General features: G+C 36.5%; 1 protein-coding gene across 4 annotated transcripts in view; it reads right to left on the bottom strand.

Moving 5' to 3' along the window:
• Nucleotides 1-1,293: 1,293 nt before the first annotated feature.
• Nucleotides 1,294-20,007, bottom strand: part of LOC101222705 (helicase protein MOM1) — a 42,000-nt gene continuing 23,286 nt past the window's right edge. For all 4 annotated transcript variants that reach the window (XM_011655648.2, XM_011655665.2, XM_011655656.2 and 1 more), the window contains 7 exons: nucleotides 18,685-19,591; nucleotides 18,330-18,571; nucleotides 11,358-11,468; nucleotides 5,972-7,594; nucleotides 4,942-5,781; nucleotides 4,587-4,779; nucleotides 1,294-2,422 (listed from right to left, as the gene is read on the bottom strand). In XM_011655648.2, coding sequence (XP_011653950.2) covers nucleotides 1,680-2,422; nucleotides 4,587-4,779; nucleotides 4,942-5,781; nucleotides 5,972-7,594; nucleotides 11,358-11,468; nucleotides 18,330-18,571; nucleotides 18,685-19,591 — 4,659 coding nt within the window. In that variant the 3' untranslated portion in view covers nucleotides 1,294-1,679. The remainder of the gene's footprint in view (nucleotides 2,423-4,586; nucleotides 4,780-4,941; nucleotides 5,782-5,971; nucleotides 7,595-11,357; nucleotides 11,469-18,329; nucleotides 18,572-18,684; nucleotides 19,592-20,007) is intronic.

Genomic DNA, 20,007 nt, shown 5'->3' with positions numbered 1-20,007 from the left:
ACTTACTACTTATCTACCTTCCAATTTCAGCCCACAGTTTTTGACTTATCTCAAAATCTTTTTTTCTTTTTTTTTGTTTCTTTTTTATAAAATGTATCTCAATTGTTGCATCCAATTAGTCAAATTTCAAAACTATTCTTGATAGAACTTAGATTTAGAAAAAGAAATTTAAAAGCATCTGTACACTTAAGTTTTGCTTTTTAAATTGTATTTTAACAAGAAGTATGTTTTCAATTAATTTCTTATAAATTTCTGCATTTGAGCTTGGTTTGTGAAATTGCTTAAGAAATTTAAAGGTAGAGGGATTAATATGGATGGTTTTCAAAAAAACTAAAAATAAGAATAAAAGTTGGACAGACATTATTGTTTGATTTAGAAAGAAAACATAAGATGAGCTCATAACATTAAAGGTAGTAATAATCCATTCCATAGTAGCTTGTAAATACTTCCACCATTTCGTTTATTTGGTTATTCTTCTTTGTTCATTTAAGAAAAGTCTCTTCAAAGAAAAATTTTATGCAAATCATACCTTTTGTATAACATGTAATCAAACCGATGCTATTGCATTTGTTAAGAATATTGAAGCCCAGTCATTTTAAACCTAATGGGCTTTCAATTTTTTATTTCTAGTTCTAAACATAAACCAACCTAAAGCAACAAAAACCATTTATATCAAATCAAGGAAAGATAATAGATTCAATTTATACTAAAATATTAACCCAATGTCTGGACGTAAATGTAGAGTAGGTCTAAACTTTTGCCACCATTACATGTTTTACTAAAATATTCAAAGAGAGTAGTGTAAGAGTTTACAATGCTGAATCAGGATTTTCGTCATAAATATAGAGTTTGAATTGAATTAATTAATTTAGATTGGTATAGTATTGAATCCTATCAATATTCTTGAAAGTATGGAATTTTGAATGGTAGATTTTCAAGCATGTGTGAGTGGTATTATAAACCCAATGTATAAACACATTACAAATGTAAGTTTGTGCTTGGGGTGATTTGGAATAATACTAAAACATGAATCAGAATCACACAAATATGCTTATGAAAATGTTGAGGCCAAGAAGCACCTGGTGAATTTGGAAAGCAGATCATAGGACTAAACATCAAAAGAGATTGGTTTTCTGTTTTCAAAATTTGACTTAGTTTTTTAAACATTGATAGAAAATAAACAACATAACGTGAAAATCTAGATATAAAAGTATGGTTATCAACTTTGTTTTCAAAAACTAAAAACGAAATGGTTACCAAACAAGACCTAAAATATTAATACACTTCTAAAAGTTACCGTATGGCATCTCTTTGTGAATCAATTTCATTCCCTTCCCATTCCATGTAATACATCTTGCGTTTGTTTGTGTCTAACATCAAGTCAAAATAATTCTAAAGAAATAAAAAAGAAAAGGAGAAGACAAGAAATGAGGAGAAACTAATCTGTTCTCAACTGCCAAATAATACTCATAACCAGATCACCACCTTTGTAGATATGGGCTAATGGATACTTACATTATACACATTTGAAGTTAAGAGCCACGTATATCTACAATAATATTCAACGGTTTCAAATATAAAATTTTGCACTCTCCCACACCCCTTAGACCTTACTTATGCCCTTACGTTACTAGGAGCTTCAAGAGTCAGAAATGTACCTTTTTTTTTTGTCAGGCTGGTTAGTCGTCGTCTGACAAGCAAACGACATTCGAGTCTCCAGTAGTATTAACTGCATTAACCTGCATGTTTCCTGTACTGACTGGTGGGTTAGGTTGGTGTGTATTCAAGGATGCATCCGGTAGAGGAAAATTGTGTGGAAAATTCACACCAGCACGATTGTTCATATCCATCAGCAAGTCTAACGCAGATAAGGGCGCACTAGAAAGTGTAGGCAACTGTTCCAAACTATTAGGCCGATAAGGTCTGTTTAATGGAATGGATTGAAATGGTGAAGAGACAGGAGGCCGAGGTGGATGATGAGGAAATGAGGGAGGGGTCGCAGAAGGGATGGTGGGTCCATGTTGACTAGTGATGCCACGAGGATTAGGTGGCAAACTTGATGATTTAGGTCTGAAGGGTTGCAAATGAGGAGCTGGCGCACGAATAACACTACTAACTTGTGGGTTTCCAGTTGGAGAGGAGATGGAGCCTATATGGAGTGGTCTCATTGAATTGCTCGAGAAATGAGGGGATGCGTGGTGACCATGTATTGATGTTGAAGTTGTACCTTGGCTAGAGACAGGTGAGTTCGTCGACAGATTTGCCACAGCTGAGGTCCTCTGTATATTAACAGAAGGTGCATTGGATGTATGCGAACTGACTAGGGATGGAGTGAAAGATGGCCGGACTACCAAAGGAGGCCTTTGCAAAATTGGCATAACAGTTGGCTGAAAAATCTGTGGCCCAAGAACTGGAACAATATCTGCAACAAATAATAGGTAGAATTTTGATGACGTCAGAATGGTTGAGCAAATTTACAGACCATTAAGCTACAAACATGATAGCGGCGTAAACATCAGATTGTAATACAGAAAACAAAAGAATAAAAGAGACTCGTTCCCTTTAAAGAAAAAAGGAAAAGAAGAAAGAAAGAATAAATAATCAAAACAGAGAAACTACATATTTATAGGACTTAGTAGAGGTAGATACAGAGATCTACACTGTGATTTGTGATGAAAAACATAGAATACTTAAGAATACAAAAACAATTTACCTCCATCATCCTAAATATCTAAGTATCTGATACACTACAATGCAGTTGAAGAGAGAGAACCAATGTAAACTTGAAGTCAAGACACGGATAACATAGATTTGGATTTAGGGAGGACATATTTTATATTTTAGAATATGAAGGTGACAATGTCGACATTTTAGTCAAGGGTGCATGAGAGAAAGAGCAAGGAGACATGGCTTCTCTCCAGAACAGTTGCATAAACAGCCCAACCGAATGCTACAAATTCCTTGGTGGCACACCGTATCATGGGTTTTCACCGCACCACCTAAATAAAAAAGCACACGGAAACACTTTGCACTACCTGGGCACCTTCTGCAGCAGGCAGCAGCATACGAAAAGCTAGAAAAGCAAGAAACAGGCCTTGGAAGAGAGAACTCCCAAGAGAAACTACTATAAGAATGCTCCAAATCTGGGTTGAGTAGCAAAATGGTATCCCAATTTTAAAACAGAATTCCTTAGAATGATAGCTTCTAGCTCCGTAATATGAGACATCACGTGCTATGGGAGTAGAAAAAGAAGGCCAGCAAACCGACAGCCACTTCTAGAGTCATTTTCGCTGGGAATAACTTGAGGGATGATAAAGAACTAAGTCGAAGTAAACTCTGAACATCGTAGATTATAAATATATTGCCAAAATTTAAATGATTTTTTTTAACCCAAAAAAAATTATCACTGGAATACAAGAGAAGACAGTTCAAGGAAAAAACTACTTTTTTTGTTCAATACAGTGACAATAACTCATAAATAACTCCCCTTTCTAAAATTTGTCCCAAGGATAGGGGAAATCATAGATTGGATTGTATAATATACAACAAATTATTAGCTACTTGTAAAAAATGGTGTATATGGTGTATATCACACACATTACATAGTTAATTGTCTAGTTTGATTGTGTACACTCAGTTAATTCCCTAGTACTAATTATTATCATGGAGTTCCATCTCAAAACCAATTCATAATGAGAGGAGTAACTCAAGTGTATCTTAAGTGTATCTTATAATAGTTGTGAGGTTTCTCCAATTTTCCACGTGAGATACTCAGTATACCCCACACAAGATGACGCTTTTTCAGGTTTACCATTTTGGGATGAGATCCCGGTTTTATTGTTTTTTGGAATTAAATGCATGTATGGGCTTCTTGGGCTCTAATACCATATTAGATAAACATAGAATTCCTTTTCAAAACCAATTAGCAATAAGAAGAATAATATATGCATCTTATACTGTACTATGTGTCCACTTTTCCAATGTAGGATCCGCAACACATTTGATTAACATTATTATTTGTATAAATCCCAATCCCATTATCCATATTCATGGATATTGATATTGACATCCTTTGGTCTAGCAGCACAAAAAATATTAAGAATAGCATGATTAGATTCTTCTTTATCAGTAGAGGCAGGATTAAGAAAACTAAGGTTATATTAAAAGTTAAGTCCTTGAATGTTCATTTAGTTCAAGCCTTGAGCTGTCAATTTTGTGTCTAATAGATCCTTCAACTATTAGACTTTCTTTAAAATTCACGAACCTATTAAACACAAATTTGAAAGTTTTATCTCCTATTAGAAACATGATTTAATTTTATATCCAATCAATTTCTAAATTAAAAGAAAAAATGTTGAACATGCCAAGGAGACATAAAGTTGAATGTTAAGGGACCCTTAGATAGCTTTTAGAAACCTTTTAGAAATCATAGGCCTATTGCAAATTTGAAATTTCAGGTATACTCGTGGTTTAACCTAAAACTAACAAAAATGATAGTAACCAAACAGGTTAACAAAAGTGAACTAGTAGATAAGAAATATAAGTGACGTTCATCACACAAATCTGGACCCGCATCAACAACTTACCCCATGACTTAGTATCGCTGTATTTCCATCTGAAAGCCTCAGCCAAGATCTTATTCATCAAAACCTTGTTGTAATTCACATCAAGGTCCTTCTTTCTAAGATCAAATTCAATCTCAGACTCCTGGACCTTAGTGTCGTATTTCTTATTGACCTCCTCAATTTCCTTCTCACGTTCAGATTTCAGCTGCAGCTTCTGCACAAAAAAAAAACGCTCTATGCTGAGTGTGAAACAAATATTAAATCATCAATACAACGGGCACTTCTCCAAACAAAGAAAAGAAGGAAGAAAAAAACAAAGGAAAAAGAAAACAGCAAGTCACATATTGGGTATGGGAGAAGACTTGGAGAAACAAACCTGTTTTGCATGTACATCTTTGTTATGTTCCATTTCCTTGCGCAATTTTTCCAATTCCTTTTCCAGTGGATCAACGTACGATAAAGGAAGCATTTGAGACACTGAAGGCTGCGTTGGTTGCATCAGACCAGTGCTAATATCAAAATTACCCGATATGCTTCTTGTGTCTGTAAAGGACGTTCTTGTATCACTGATGCCAGCATTGAAAATAGAATGTGGTGCAGTACATGTCACAGGTTGCAACAAAGCTTCTTCAATGAGCTCAATAGAGTCTTCAATTGGTTGGCTTGCTGTCTGAGCCAGCTGATCAGAGGAATAGTCTTCACAATTGATTTGATTTTCCATTCCACCGGCAGAGGATAAATCAGCCTGAAAGAAACCAACAGATGAATTTGTTGCTAGTGGCACCGTTAGTGTTTGAGGCTCTACAATTTGTGCTTCCTGATTAGATTGACTGGCAACATAAGGATTTGGAGTTTCATTGTCCCCATTAGTATTCACCATTGCAGTAGTTTGCCGAATGTCATTCATGGACCCAATACATGAAGATTGTAGATTTATTTCGTCTTGCTCTTCCTGATTAGATTGATCAGCAACATGTGTAATTGGAGCCTCAGTGTCTTCATTAGCATTCACCATTTCAGTAGCTTGCATATTGTTCTCCATGGACCCAGTGCATGAAGATTGTAGGTTCTCACATTCTTCCTGATTAGATTGATCAGCAACATATGATATTGGAGCTTCAGGGTCCCCATTAACAATGGCCATTTCAACAGCTTCCATAATGTAATCTATAGACCTAGTAGATGAAGATTGTTGATTCATTTCCTCATGGGCTGCCTGTACAGATTACAGATTCAAATACAAAAATCTATGAAGTTGAAAGTGAATTCATGTTGATTCTAAGAAACAGAAGTATACATGGCTTCCTACAAAAAGCTTTTACCTGACTATTAAAATAAATTAAATTTGAAAATGAAAAATATTAAATGTTACTACGAATAAATATATTGTAACTCAATAAATTTACCTCATTAAACAACAAAGAAACATTGCCTTGGGTGGTAGGTGTAACAGCAAGATCCAGAGGAGATAAAGTGACAGATGGCTCATGAGAATGGACATTGGGGTCAGTATTACCAATTGTATCTTCTACTACACAAGGATTGACCAATTCCCTATGATTGTCGCCATCATTCTGACTGTTGCTGCAACCCACCTCTAATGCTTCACAAGAAGCACTCACTGTCATCGTCGATGAAAATTCTATTTCAGATGTGCTTCCCATTGATTTATTTGGAATTGATTCTCGAGATGAAGATTGACTAGCAGAAAGATTTTTCCTAACACCTACTAAATTAGCAACCTCAGATAACCTTTCAACCTCATTGACTGGCAAATTCAACTCCCGGGGAGATGACTCAAGATTACTATGAGCATCCACAAATGGCTCGGAATTTCCAATTCTACATGTTGCGTTTGAAATTTCAATCCCAGGATTCAATGTGGCCACATTGCCCCCTCTCTCCATAGAGGGCAGCAAAGGTATTGTGAGAACTCTCGTTGAACTTTCAATAAGACCAGCGGCTTCAGTCAGCTTATGAGGGACCTCTTCATCAACATGGGAGACCATGTGAACACTGACAGAACATCTACTTTTAGGCCCTTTCATAGATATCTCCTTGTCTGGATTGCCCAATATGACTCGTTCGGGCAGTTTTTCTACAGAGCAGGAGTTTTCAGAAGTTACATTACCTTCAATTCCATTTGAGATATTTATCCCGTTGTCATCCACAAACTCACTGGCAGATGGTCCTTGAGAACCCATGGTATCTAAAGCTGCAGTCTCACCATTATGTCTCGTTTGAAGAGAACCTTCTTCAACAGTATTACTGCAAATGATATCTTCGGAAAAAACAGATCCTGGGATTTCAAATATTTCTTTCCTAGTTCCTGAGACACTATGAGCAATTTTACTATAGATCTCTTCTGGCAGATGATCACAAATAGTTGTATCATTCTTGAGATAATGGAAATGCTTAGTTTTATTCAAAATTTGTTTGTTTAATAGTTCAACCTGGAGCCAGGATGTCAATGTATCAACCCAATGAGCCTCTGTCGCAACCATTTTATTTCTTTCATCAATTTGCTCTTCCTCAAGTTTCCTACACCGTATCTCCATTTGATACCTGTGCTCTTCAAGCTTTTTTGCATATCTGTTTTCTAATACCTGAAGCTTATTATTTCTCATCAAAAGACTATTATGCAAACAAGAACGAATAACAACCGACTCCATCCGAAACTGTCTGTCTAGCTGTGATTTCTCTTCATCGCAAGTTTTATCAAATTCATCTCTTTTCTCTTGTTGCTTCTGCTTTAGTTTTTTAAATTTCTTGCGGCAAGTTTTCTGTATCCTATTAATACTTTTGACTACAGCTCTCTGGAATTCATCGTCAGACAACACATTGTACGGGGATTCAGTACCCTTGGAACACTTCAAATGTTTGTAGAATATTTTCTTGAGACATCTTAATCTTGAATAAAGCAAGTAGACCTCCTGTCTATGGCAATCAAAATTAAGATGCTCTTTCGCAAGTGCCAACGATTCTTTATAGTCAATTTTGTGGTCAAGCATGGAAGCTGCACTCCAGCACTACAGTACAAATCTACCAAGTTAGAAATATTTCAAAAGATACTGATGAAAGCATGAATGAAAAACATAATTAATTATTTAGATTGGCAACACGATGAGAAGACACAGAGTTCACTTGCGTTGTGTGAGATAGAGAAGACTCCCAATGCAATGTTTATCAATTTATTATAATTTAACCAACACTCTGTAACCATTTTGAGTATCTTGCTAACTCAGGCAGGCTCGCAGCTATGAAATTGCCTTATTCAGAAGACAATTCACATCCAAAAGTCTCAATGGATATTCATGTGGCATTAAGCAGCTAGTAAAAAGTGTTGCATATATGATGTTAAATCATCCGTTGACCATAAGCTTAAGTTGGGGTTGTGATAAATTTAGTTAAAAAAACACTTTTAACACCTCCCCCTCCCCTCACTTGTGAGATTAAAAATTTGTACAAGATCCCACAAGTAGAAATAAATATTAATTGGGGACGGAAGGTAAGTTCTCTCTCGTTCTTTCTCCCTCCCCACCTCCTCTGACCCTCCCTCTTCCCAGTCTTTTGGCTCCTCCAGCATACATTCAGACAAACTCGCCAACAAAAAAAATGGAAGTGGAATTGGAAATCTGCAAGATTGCCGATTCTTACTACTGTATTTGGTTCGAAAATGGGCTTTTTCAAATTGAAGATGTAGACTTTCGAAAAATCCTACAAATTTCAAAGGATCGATTGATTTGGTTCATAGAGGCTTTATCCGAACTTGTAGCTTCCTGTGCAATGTTACTTCCTCAAAAGCGATAACGACAAGAGCGGTACTACGAGATTGACGAAATTTAAAGCTACTTCGGGTTGGATTCTAAGATGCGTCATGCGAGGTTTTCTGGAACACCTTTCTTTCGTTCATGTGTTTCAGGGGATGCGAAACAGGGATGGTTTTCCTTCTTCAAAATGATGAAAAGTTTCTTGATGAAACATGAATATCAGTCATGGCAATCAGATTTACACCAGGTTCCCAGTCCCCTTAATCACTAGAAGCAACATGGTTTTAGCTATTCGAATAAGGTAAAGTCTCACGGTTCATTCACCTCCTCTGTTTTACACATAAAAAAAAGCAGAGCATCAAGTCACAGGGTTCTGAAGAGTCCGGCCAGGAGCACCACTGTTTAAGGAATCATCTCGAAAACCTGAATACGCATCATTATTGGGTTAGAGAAGGCAATGAGATCCTTAAGGAAGACTTCAATAACTTGTGGATCATAACAAGATTTTTGTTTTTGACAACTGGAAAGAAATTACAAGTTTCTTGGAGGATATGTTCCAGGTGAAGATTATCATTAAACCCTTTTTTTTATGACAAAGCTATAATTAAAGTTAACCATGGCAAACTAGATGATCTGATCACCCCAGCCAACAAGCTGCTCTGCCCACCGATTAAAAGAAACACCCAGCATTTCAAGAAATTTTATAGAAAAGTTTATATTTCCTTCTGCAACGCTTGGACAGCCTTGGTGTATTCAAATCTGTTAGAGGAATATCGTGTGAAGCCTCCCTCTGATGTACTGATTAAATCCAATTCCTCCAAGTCTGAAAGCAATCCAGATCTCTTAGACGTTTGCAGCTCTCAAGCCCAACTCCCTGCTTTCACCAACAGGTCAGTATCTTCCTCTCAGTCAATTTAATTGTTCAAGCACACTTCTTTTACCGTTCCTAACTCTAAGAATCGATTTCTTGAGAGGATCCCCATGCCCCAATCGGCTCATTCATTTTTTAATATGAAGGAATTGGTGCTTGATTCCCCCTTTAGTGCAAGTGGGGAAGATTTTGAAGATTTTCCAATTGACTGTGAATCTTTGACACACAAGATATTAACAGCAAAGATCTAGAGGCCTTGTTCACAGCAGAATTGAATGCAAATAAGTTTTTCATGGTGCTCATCATTTCTCTCCTCTAATACCCTCAGAAATACTGTACCATTTGACTTCCATAGTCAAAGATTGTGGTATACTTTTGGCTTGATTCTCGTCACTCAGCATTACGGTGATCAGAAGTAGTTTTTCTACCATGAAGATTGTGTTGTAGAACACAATGGGTCTCAAGGATATATCTAAACGCATAGCCATCAAAAGATTTCTCAAGAAGTTTCATCCAGATATAGTTTTATTCCAGGAATCAAAATTGGAGGAGCTTGATATCGGTCCTATGGAGCTCCAAGGACATCGGGTGGGAGTTTGTCGAATCCTTTGGGCATTCTGGATATGAGAAAGATAAGAGTGGTTGAAACACTTAGGTTGGATATGAGAAAGCTAAGGTCAATTGCATCACGGCTTGCAAAAGATCCTGTTGGATTACTAATGTGTATGGTCCAAATGCTTACAAAGAAAGAAAGATTTGTACTGCCAGAACTAGTCTCACTTTCAGAATACCGAAGTCTAATTGGTCTAGAATTTCATATCTGAAGCCTCACTTCGCACATATGAAATACAGACACAGGTGGGTTGGGCAACACCAGACGGGGATCTGAAAGAAGCCAGTCTGAGAAGCACAGGATAGGGATATGGGGTGAAATGAACGAAGAAACCTATAGCGAAAGCATGGACCTAGACATCAGAGGGTTCATTTTGTAGAAGATTTTATGGACAACGAAGTTGTGCACATTGGGTCTGAGGATGACAGGATTTTGCACGACTGGAACGATGCGACAATGCAAAAATAATGGGACAATGCAGATAGATCTGAACGAACCACGGAAGGATAGAGGTCAGATAGAGGCAGGACGTGGTTGGAACTTCAAGGAGCAAGTTGGAAAGAATCGACAGAGGACCAGAGCAGTGACCAATGATGATGGACAACATTGAGGCACCCACAAACATGGATAGACCATAATTTAAGTTAGCATTTACTCAAAAAGGATTTATTAAGAACTTGAACTCTTTGATACGTATTAATGGAAGTCAGTAGAGGATCAAAAGCAATCTAGGAAAACTGTGGAACTCAACAATGATCCAAATTTCATGGCTACAATGACAGCTTAACTTGAAAGGATTGAACTTGGGTTAGATCAGCTACACTCACCAATTAGAAACATAGAACTAGCCAAAACAAAGCAAGTGAAAAATCAAGAGGAAAATTATCCGTAATTCATCAATAGAGAATAAATAGAGATTGAAAAGCTCCTCAAGAATGGGATTCTTTCAGTGAGAACTTTAATATCCTGGATTCACTTTTTACATTTTGTACAAGAACCTAATTCACTACCACCACTGCGTGACAGACAACACCAGCTTGGTTTGGTTTCTGTAGCTATTTTACCAAATTCCCCACTATCAGATGAGCGTCAAAAGAATACAAAGTATTACAAGAATGAGAATCCTAACTTGACAAAGGACATATTTAATCAAGTTTAAGCCATTGGTCGTTCAAACACTTCTTACTCAAAATAAAATAAAAAAAACATACAACTAAATCTTGATTTCTCATTCCTAGCTATCAGATTTATTTGACCAACTTGGAGGCATTGAACATTTAATGAACAAAGTTCTTCAACCATCCTTGAATAAATTCATTGTAATTTACTTTAATTACATACTAATTTATAGCAAGAACCATGATGAGCGTCTTGATCACTTTAACACTGTTTGTTATACCCTCCACAACACAATCTATACATAAATTTTATAAAATGTTTTTCCTCCGTTAATGTGGGGTTTTCTCTCATTTTTTGGTCTCACATTGTCAAATGAAATAACAATAAAATGACAGAGTAAATGAGAGGATGAAAATAACCAGAGATAGCTGAAAAGCCTGGAGTAATGTAGTTGTTGCTGGTTCTGTTAAGATGTGATGACTATCCATTACATACTCAAAGAACTTTTCAGCCTCATCTTTGACATGCTCCTACAAAGCAACAAGATATGTCAATGGTTGTTCCAGCAGAGCCAACATAGAATTATTAAATGTCAACATAAAAATACCAAACGGAACTCATACGCCAACATATAAAATACCTAAAGGTGCTTACATTTTCTACGCATAGAATGCTCTTAGGCATGTCAGGAACAAACATATTAAACTTTTTGACGAGGTCAGTTTTGGTAGAGATAGAAGTAGGTGATCAATAAGAAAGTAAGACAGAGAGGGTCTTACAATACATTACCAATGTCTTTTTTTATAGAAAATATATTAATTTTTTTTAAAAAAAAAAGTAAATGGAAACAAGCCTCTTCATTCAAATAATGAAATGAAACTAATGCTCAAAATAAAATAAAAGAGAATATAAATAACCAACAAGAGATAAAATCAAGTAAAATGCAAACACTTAGCAATAGACTACATACTAACCAATAGAAGAGGAAGAAACAAAGCACTCTAACTTAAACTAATGACTTGAATAGTCTATAAAAAATTGGAAAAAGAGCAACAAGAGGAGGTTTTGCCAATGTCTGAAATTAATAATCAAAATATCCAAATGGACAGCATGGATGCTGGGCTGTTTGTCGAATCCTAAATTCTCCATCTTCATCGATGGTAGGTCAAGGGGCCGCATAACTGTTTCTAGAGGTATCTGTCAAGGGGACCCCCTTTCGCCCTTCCTTTTTCTCCTCATAAGTGAGGTTTTAGGAGCTATCATCAACAAGCTTCACCTTAGTAGTGGTCAGTATGAGGGCTTCCTTGTGGGCAAGGATTTGATACACCTCCCCTTGCTGCAATTTGCTGATGATACTCATTCTTTTCTGCAAATTTGATGATCAAATGCCTCTCAAGCTTAAGGAAGCTATTAGACTCTACGAATGGTGTCCGGGGCACAAAGTTAATTGGGAAAAATCAGCTCTCAGTGGAGTTAATATACCCGAGGACATCCTACTGCAAACCGCTGACCGAATTGGCTGTAAGGCAGAAAATTTACCTATTGTATACTTAGGTCTCCCTTTAGGAGGCTATCCTCGGCGTCAAGAGTTCTGGCAACCTGTCATCGATTGTATTCATAAGAAATTAGACAGATGTAAGCGCTTTAACATCTCAAGAGGAGGAAGGCAAATTTTGTGCAATACAGTCTTGGCTAGCCTCCCAATTTACTACCTATCCTTGTTCGCTATCCCTCAAAACGTGGCAGTCTCCTTGAAAAAAATCACAAGAAATTTCTTTTGGGAAGGTTATTCCGGTAGCAAGCTTAACCATCTTGTCAAATGAAACTTGGTTTCTCTTCCCTTAAAGGGTAGGGGTCTCAGCCTTGGAGGCCTCAAAATTCATAATTCTGCCTTCCTAGCAAAATGGGGCTGGAGATTTGCTATGGAAGATTCTGCCTTTTGGAGAAAATTATTTGTAGCATCCACGGTAAAGAGCCTTTTGATTGATTCACAATGGGAAAGTCCGAAAATAGTTTAAGGAGCCCATGGATTAGCATCTCAAAGGTGTGGACGTTAGTGGAATCTCTAGCATTAAATAAACTTAGTAATGGTAGTAGAACAAGTTTTGAGGCAGACATGGGTTGGAACCTTATCTCTCAAAGGCCTTTTTTCCCTACTTTACAAAATAGCCTTACTTCCCCAAGGCTTGGTTGCCAATCATTGGGATTTTGCTACCCTCTCTTGGTCCCTAACATTTAGAAGAAGTTTAAAAGATGCTGAAATTGTTGAATTTGAATCATTACTCCTCCTCCTCTCAGATGTACAAGTTCTTGATTTAGAAGATCCCAAGGTTTGGTCTATTGATCCCATGGCTGTTTTACGGTTAAATCTCTCTGTTAGACCACCCATCATACACCAGTATAGTAGGAGAAAGAACAGGAAAGAGAAAAAGGACGAGGAGTTGGTTATGTAACCAACTGCAGGTGGGGACCACAAGGAAATGGAGTGTCGACGCACGATCCCCTAACGGGGACCATGGTAGGGGAGTGAGGGAGCAAATATAAATAGAGACGAGAAGGAAGGGAGAGGGCAGAGAATTTTGGTTGTAAAGAATCCTACTGTTATTCCTTGAGAGATAGGAAGGCAGCTGAGGGAGAGAGGGAGTCCTCGACGGAGAGCATTTTATTTTCTTCTGTATTTTTCATTAGCAGCAATATTTCCTATATTGTATCCTTTTTCCATTGCAAACTGAGAAGGTCGGGTTCTATCACTCTCTCGGCCCATTTGCATTTAGTTTGCCCGATGGATAATCGTTTATTTAAAGCCTTATGGAAGTCCTCCAGCCCCTGGAGAGTTAATATTCTGATTTGGGTGATGATTTTTGGTTCCCTCAACAGGGCTGATATACTTCAAAAGAAGGCCCCCAACAAGTGCTTTCTTCCCTCAGTTTGCCCCCTCTGTTTGAAAGCTAACGAGACTTCAGCTCAACATTGTTTGGGTTTTTTTTGGCTCTCTTCGCTCCTTGATTCTCCAGCTTCTAGAGGGTCCTCTGTTCTCTCAGAAGCCAAGACGATTATGGTTAAATTTGCTAAAAGCTATCCTCTCCGAATTGTGAAAGAAATCAGAGGATATTCCATGACAAAAAAAACATGTTCAGAAATCCTCTCTGCAGAAAGAAGTGCAGCAGCTTGGGTTTTCTTAAAATAGGAGTTCGAGGCTTACTCTATTCAAGATATTTATCTCAATTGGGCAGTTTTCCTATCCCATCCAACCTCTTAATTTTCGTCTAGCATTGTTTCCAGCCTCAATTTTGTATCTCTCGGAAGCTGTATTTTTGTTTCTGTTTTTACATCATCTTTTTAGTCTTCTTTCCTAGTCTTGGCCTATGTTAATTTGCTGGACTTTCTAATTTTATTTTCTTTGCTTAGTTCATGCTTTCTTATGGGATATAATGTTTTGGTGCTAAGGGGGTGTCAACCTAGTTGAAATGTCTGGGTGCACCTTCTGATCCCCCTAGAGCTTTTTGCTTTATGCTTCTTTATTTTTCTCAATGTATATACCTCTTGTACTTTGAGATTTTATCATTGATAAAGAAGTTCGTCTACTTTTCAAAAAAAGATATATAATTAAATTTGTCTTCAACCACAAACTTAAGTTTTTGGGTGAATTGGTGGTTTAATATGGTATCAAAGCGGTAGTCAAGGAAGGTCCTATGTTTATTAAGCTCCTATATTTTTGTTTCCTTCCCAATTAAAATTGATTTCCACTTGTTGGACCTTTCAAATATTTCAAGCCCACAAGTGAAGGGAAGTGTTAATGATATATAATTAAATTTTCCTTCAACCACAAGCTTAAGCTTTTGGAGGAATTGGTGGTTTAATAGTAGTCAATGTCAAAGATACGACTTCACTCAATATCTTCAACCTCAGAAATATTTTACATATTGCAATATCTTCAATCTCACAGATATTTTACATATCGCAATATATATATGGCACAGGGGAAGGGATCTGTAAGGCCCCCAATCGTCCACACCTATAAAAGAAGGGGCAGAAAGGTAAATGGAAAAACAGCTAATGATGAGAGAATGATGGAAAGGGATTGTGCAAGTGGAGCCCATGCGCAGGAATGAAAGAATGAAAGAGGGAGGTATATAAATAGGTCTTTCCGGGATGGGGTAGATAGGTTTTATTATTCTGATGTTTAGTCGGCTGCTGTAGCCTGGGTAGGGTATTCAGCTACCGTAGAAGGAAGCTGGGTAAGTTCTTTATTGTTTCATCTTGTTCTTTGAATATCGTAATGAGTGTAATCTTTTGGCTAATACATAAATAAAGAGTAGCAGAGTGCTGTCTCTGTTTTGCCATTGTGTGTGTAAGTATTAATGATTATTTAGTAGAACCTCTACAGGATCTTCTCACATTCCCCAACATGCTAATGTTGTGATACTTCACCAATACATCTTTCTTGCTTACCATTTGTGTTGTTGATTCCCTTGTTGTCTTTCTTGGTGGCCAAGATTAATTTCTGCTTTATTCTGTTGCGAGGGAGGTAAGTGGTTGGTTGTGTGCTACATTTAATTGATGTAATCAAATGGGCACATTCTTTGCAGTGATTTCGTCTTCTTCAACAACTCCATTCTGCATTTCATTGATTGATTGTTCTTCCTCATTTGGTTGGAAATTAAGTAACTCTCATGTGAATCCATTGATTTTTTCTTCCAATGCAAGCTCCTCCTCGATCTTTATACTTTTCTCATTTGACTCGTCTTCAACTGGTTTTTATTTTATTCCACTTCGTTCATTATTTGCACAGTTCCAAATCCCATTTGGATGAATTCTTGATCTTCCTGAGTAACTAAATGTAATTCTTGATGATTTCTTGAAAAATCTTGAAATTATGATCATGTCTTTCTTGAATTTTTCCCAAAAGAACCCACATTTCATCCATTCCCTAGCGAAAATCATTTTGATAGTTAGATTTATTTAAAAACTTTCAAAAATATTTTGATTTTCTTGAAAACTTTCGACCTCCAAATTGGTGGTTGGATGATTTTGGGGTGTTCTTTGATCATAATATCTTCTTCTTCGAAGGCATATTCAAGTTTTCATGATGCTGTACAAAGCCTACATCCGAAGATTTTGAATCTTCCATCAAATATCTTCAGTAATTGACGTCCAAAATCTCTTTCAAATCTTGGTTTTCATTAATTCTAATGAGATGATTACGATGTTGGTTTCTTACTGGAAAATTTTGAATTCCTTGAGATTCTTGAAGACTTGCTAGTTGGTTTCTTGAAAAACTGGTTTGATTCAATCGTTGAGCCTTTTGTTGATATTTTTGCCTTCATATTCCATCCCAAACTTTCTTAGACATGTCATCATAGTCACTAGGATCACGAATCAAATTTCCATTGTGGAAAATGATAGGTTATTTGAAGAGATCGAGCATGGGTAAAATTATTACGTTGGAATTCCTCTTCTGAATCACTTGCATTAGAATTCTATACCAATTGCTGAATATTTTTCATGGACATTTTTAATCGGTAATACTCTATTCTTGCAAAATCTTGAAAAATCTTTGGTTATATCTTTTCTTTCTTGGAATTTCAAAGGTTCCCCCTAATTAGATGTGTGTTGTTTGGCAACAAGCACAACACTCAAAGCTCCCTCTCATGATCGGCGTCAACGAGAGTTTCCAGTCTTCCATCGACAACAGTCAACGTTGGCCTAGACGGCCCCTCTGATATAAATTTGATGTAGCCTAAATAGATAAAAGGAGAATTCTCTCCAAGAATCCAATCGAAGTCTTTATTATCAATGAAAAATTATGTAATACAAGAGGGACTCTGTATTTATAGAGAATTATAAAATCCTAAAAGGACAACTAAAAGGAAACTAAAAACTAATTGGGTAACTAAAATGTAACTAATAAAGGATTAACCAAGATTATTTGAATTTATCAAATTGTTCTAATCTGACACTCCTTATGAGATTGATGAGCTACTCTTCTCGTTGTCAATTGATTTCGAGATGCAACATATTATAAAATAGCTCAAACAACCATCCTTCATCATGGCTTGAACCCATTCCAACTTTACATTGCCAATGTTAACATAGTGGTTGGTTGCTTATTGCTATTTGCTATTCAGTTTCACACTTGACTTATGAGTCAAGGAAGTTAAAATTTGTTATACTAAATCTGTTTTCACTCCACCTTTCATTTCACCTATCAGATTAAGTTAATCAGTAGTTTAAAATGATATTAGAGCAGGTGGTCCAAAGAGGTCTAGTGTTCAAACCCTTACAATGTTTTTTCCTCTCTAGTTAAAATTGATTTCCACTTATTAAGTCTTCTACATATTTCAAGCCTACAAGTGAAGCGGATCATTGAAATATTTAATATTAAATTTGCCTTCAACCATCCACCTAAGTTTTTGGGTCAATTGGTGATCAAAGAGTTATTATTTAAAAAAAATAATTGTTTAGAAAGATCATCAACATTAGCATGATAGATTCCAGGTGACTAAACTGAAAGCTTATTGATGCTAAAGAAATATTGATAGTATGGGGTTCCATCTCAAAACCAGTTGGTAATGAAAGGGGCAGCCCACCTATCTTTTAAGAAGTGTGAATCGCCTTGATTTTTCAATGTGAGACTTTCAACATCTCAACATGCCCCTCAACACGGTGCCTCTTTTGGGTTCACCGATCTTTAACCGAATACCCGTCTGGGCTTAATGGACTCTGATACCATGTTCGATAGTAAGGAATTCCATCTCAAAACCAATTGGCAATGGAAGGAGTAACCCATCTATCTTATAAGGAGTGTGAGTCTTCTTGGTTTTTTCAATGTGAGACTCTCACCATCTCAACAATATGAATTGAGAAGCCTTTACTTTTCAGTAACTTAGTTTTTGGTCTCCATCGCACCGAGACTTTGTACGTTTAATCATAGATCTCTTTTCATTAATTAACATGATGGTACAGCAAATTAATCAATTAACAGCAATATCAATGGAACTAGCCATCTAACATGTAAAGTACAATATTAACCTTGATCAAACTATATATTTCCTTTTTTTTTTTATATCCATGGGTATCAGGCCAGCTTATGCGCACCTTGACTAATTTCACGGGACAACCCACTTAACCCTACAACATTCCAGTGTCAAGGAAACCCATAGGACATACACCACCTGATCAAACTATCAAACTATATTTATTGATGTCTCTAGGCTGCTGAAGGAAAAGACACTATCTTGAAGAGGGTCAGTAATCATAAAAATAAAAAATGCATAGATAGGTTTAGACAAATAAATAAGGCAACGAGATCTTGAAGAGGGTCAACAATCATAAAAATAAAAAATGCATAGATAGGTTAAGACAAATAAATAAGGCAATGATATCCATACCGGAAGTTTCAAAATCTTGCATAATTGTGATATTTCAGGCTTTAAAAGACAATGGAGACTCTTTCGCAGATCGGTCAGCTTTCTTATTTCATCAAATCCAACTGACTTATATTTAAGAATTTTCAAGATATCATTTGCTATCAAAGACGAGGTGGAGAGATGATTCTCAATGTATGAATCATCCTCACATGCAGCCAAACTAGTTGAATTTTGACATGTATGTTTCGGAGCTTTAGAAGTACCTGCACACAGAAAGAAGTTTAAGAATACTGACTGACAAGAGTAAAGTAAGACAGGAAAAACAGTAAAGCTGCAAAGTAACCTCTAGAAAGTGTAAGATTTAAAATACTCATACCTTCCTTTTCCTTGTGTGTAAAGTTTTCCTCTTGAGCAACTTTCACATTGTTATTTGATACCTTTTTACGTTTACTCACGGATTCCTCAATCTCATATTCAGATTTATTTAAGGAATCATCAGTCTGTTGAACCCTTTTTCGGTTTCTTAGAGATCTATCCGAAGAGTATTTCCATTTTGGGTGCTTTCCACATAGCAGCTGACTCCAAAATATGAAGGGTTGCATTTCTTCAGTCGATAACTTTTTTAATTGACCAGGAAGTTGAGAGCATGCAGAATACACTCCTTCAATCTGTTGAACTTCTAATATGACATGGGAATCATACTTGTCTGTGCTTCTACCATTTTGTGAAATAAGTAATATTAAATCATTTACCACCTCTTCCAAAAGTGTTGAATCTGACAAAGCATCTTCAGTTTTTTCTTTGCCATGAAACTTCTCTAAATCGGCGAGTAAATCAGATGCTCCCCACATAAGCAGCATATTAGCACAACTCCAGCTGATGTTCTGTAAATTGCCGTCCAAAGTTTTATTTTCCAAGGACAGCATAAGAACCTTTTCCTCAACGGTACAAGATGTATATAAACGGAAAATTTTTATTTGGTCCAAATGAGAATCTAGTGTAATTCTTTGAAGGGCTCTTAAATCATTCATCGGGGTCCAGTCACTATCATAAATGACAATGCTATCAATTGACGAAAGTTTAATACTGGGGAGGCACGCTCGAACTTCTAGCAGAAACAAAAATCTTCCACTCTCTAGGTTGTTAAATTTGTTCAGAGCAGCTTGCTTCTTGGAATAAATAAGACCCCCGTCAATGCGTTCATAAGAATCAGGCCCAAACCTCTGACGTAAAAAGTCATCCAAAATATCACCAATGGTGTCTCTTCCAGAGCCACTAATTGACTGCAATTGCCACGTAAAAATTCCTCACAAAAATATAAATACATTTCACTGCTTCACAAATCCACAGATAAAAACAGTAGGAGGGAGAGAGAAAATTTAAAACAAAATGTCGATTTAAGCACGACTTTAGACTAAAAATAACAATTTCATTACATACAATAAAATTCTATCCATTTCAAGGTACACTAAAATGCTAGAAAACATGATGTATCAATTATAAAGAACAGGCAGGTGTAAATGCCCAAGTGTCGATGTCAAACACCGACACATTACCTTTCAAGTAAAGATATGAAAATGGGAAAAAAAATAAGAAAAAGAAAAAAAAAATTCACTACTGTTGTTTCAGCAATATCCATCCAACTTCAGCAACAAGACTTCCTTGCTGTTTGCACGCACTAAACATCAACCACAGGCAC

The sequence above is a fragment of the Cucumis sativus genome, chromosome 1, assembly GCF_000004075.3.
Source record: "Cucumis sativus cultivar 9930 chromosome 1, Cucumber_9930_V3, whole genome shotgun sequence".
In the NCBI taxonomy this organism is placed as follows: domain Eukaryota; kingdom Viridiplantae; phylum Streptophyta; class Magnoliopsida; order Cucurbitales; family Cucurbitaceae; genus Cucumis; species Cucumis sativus.
Note: the sequence above shows the minus strand (reverse complement) of the source record. Positions and strands in the feature narration are given on the sequence as shown.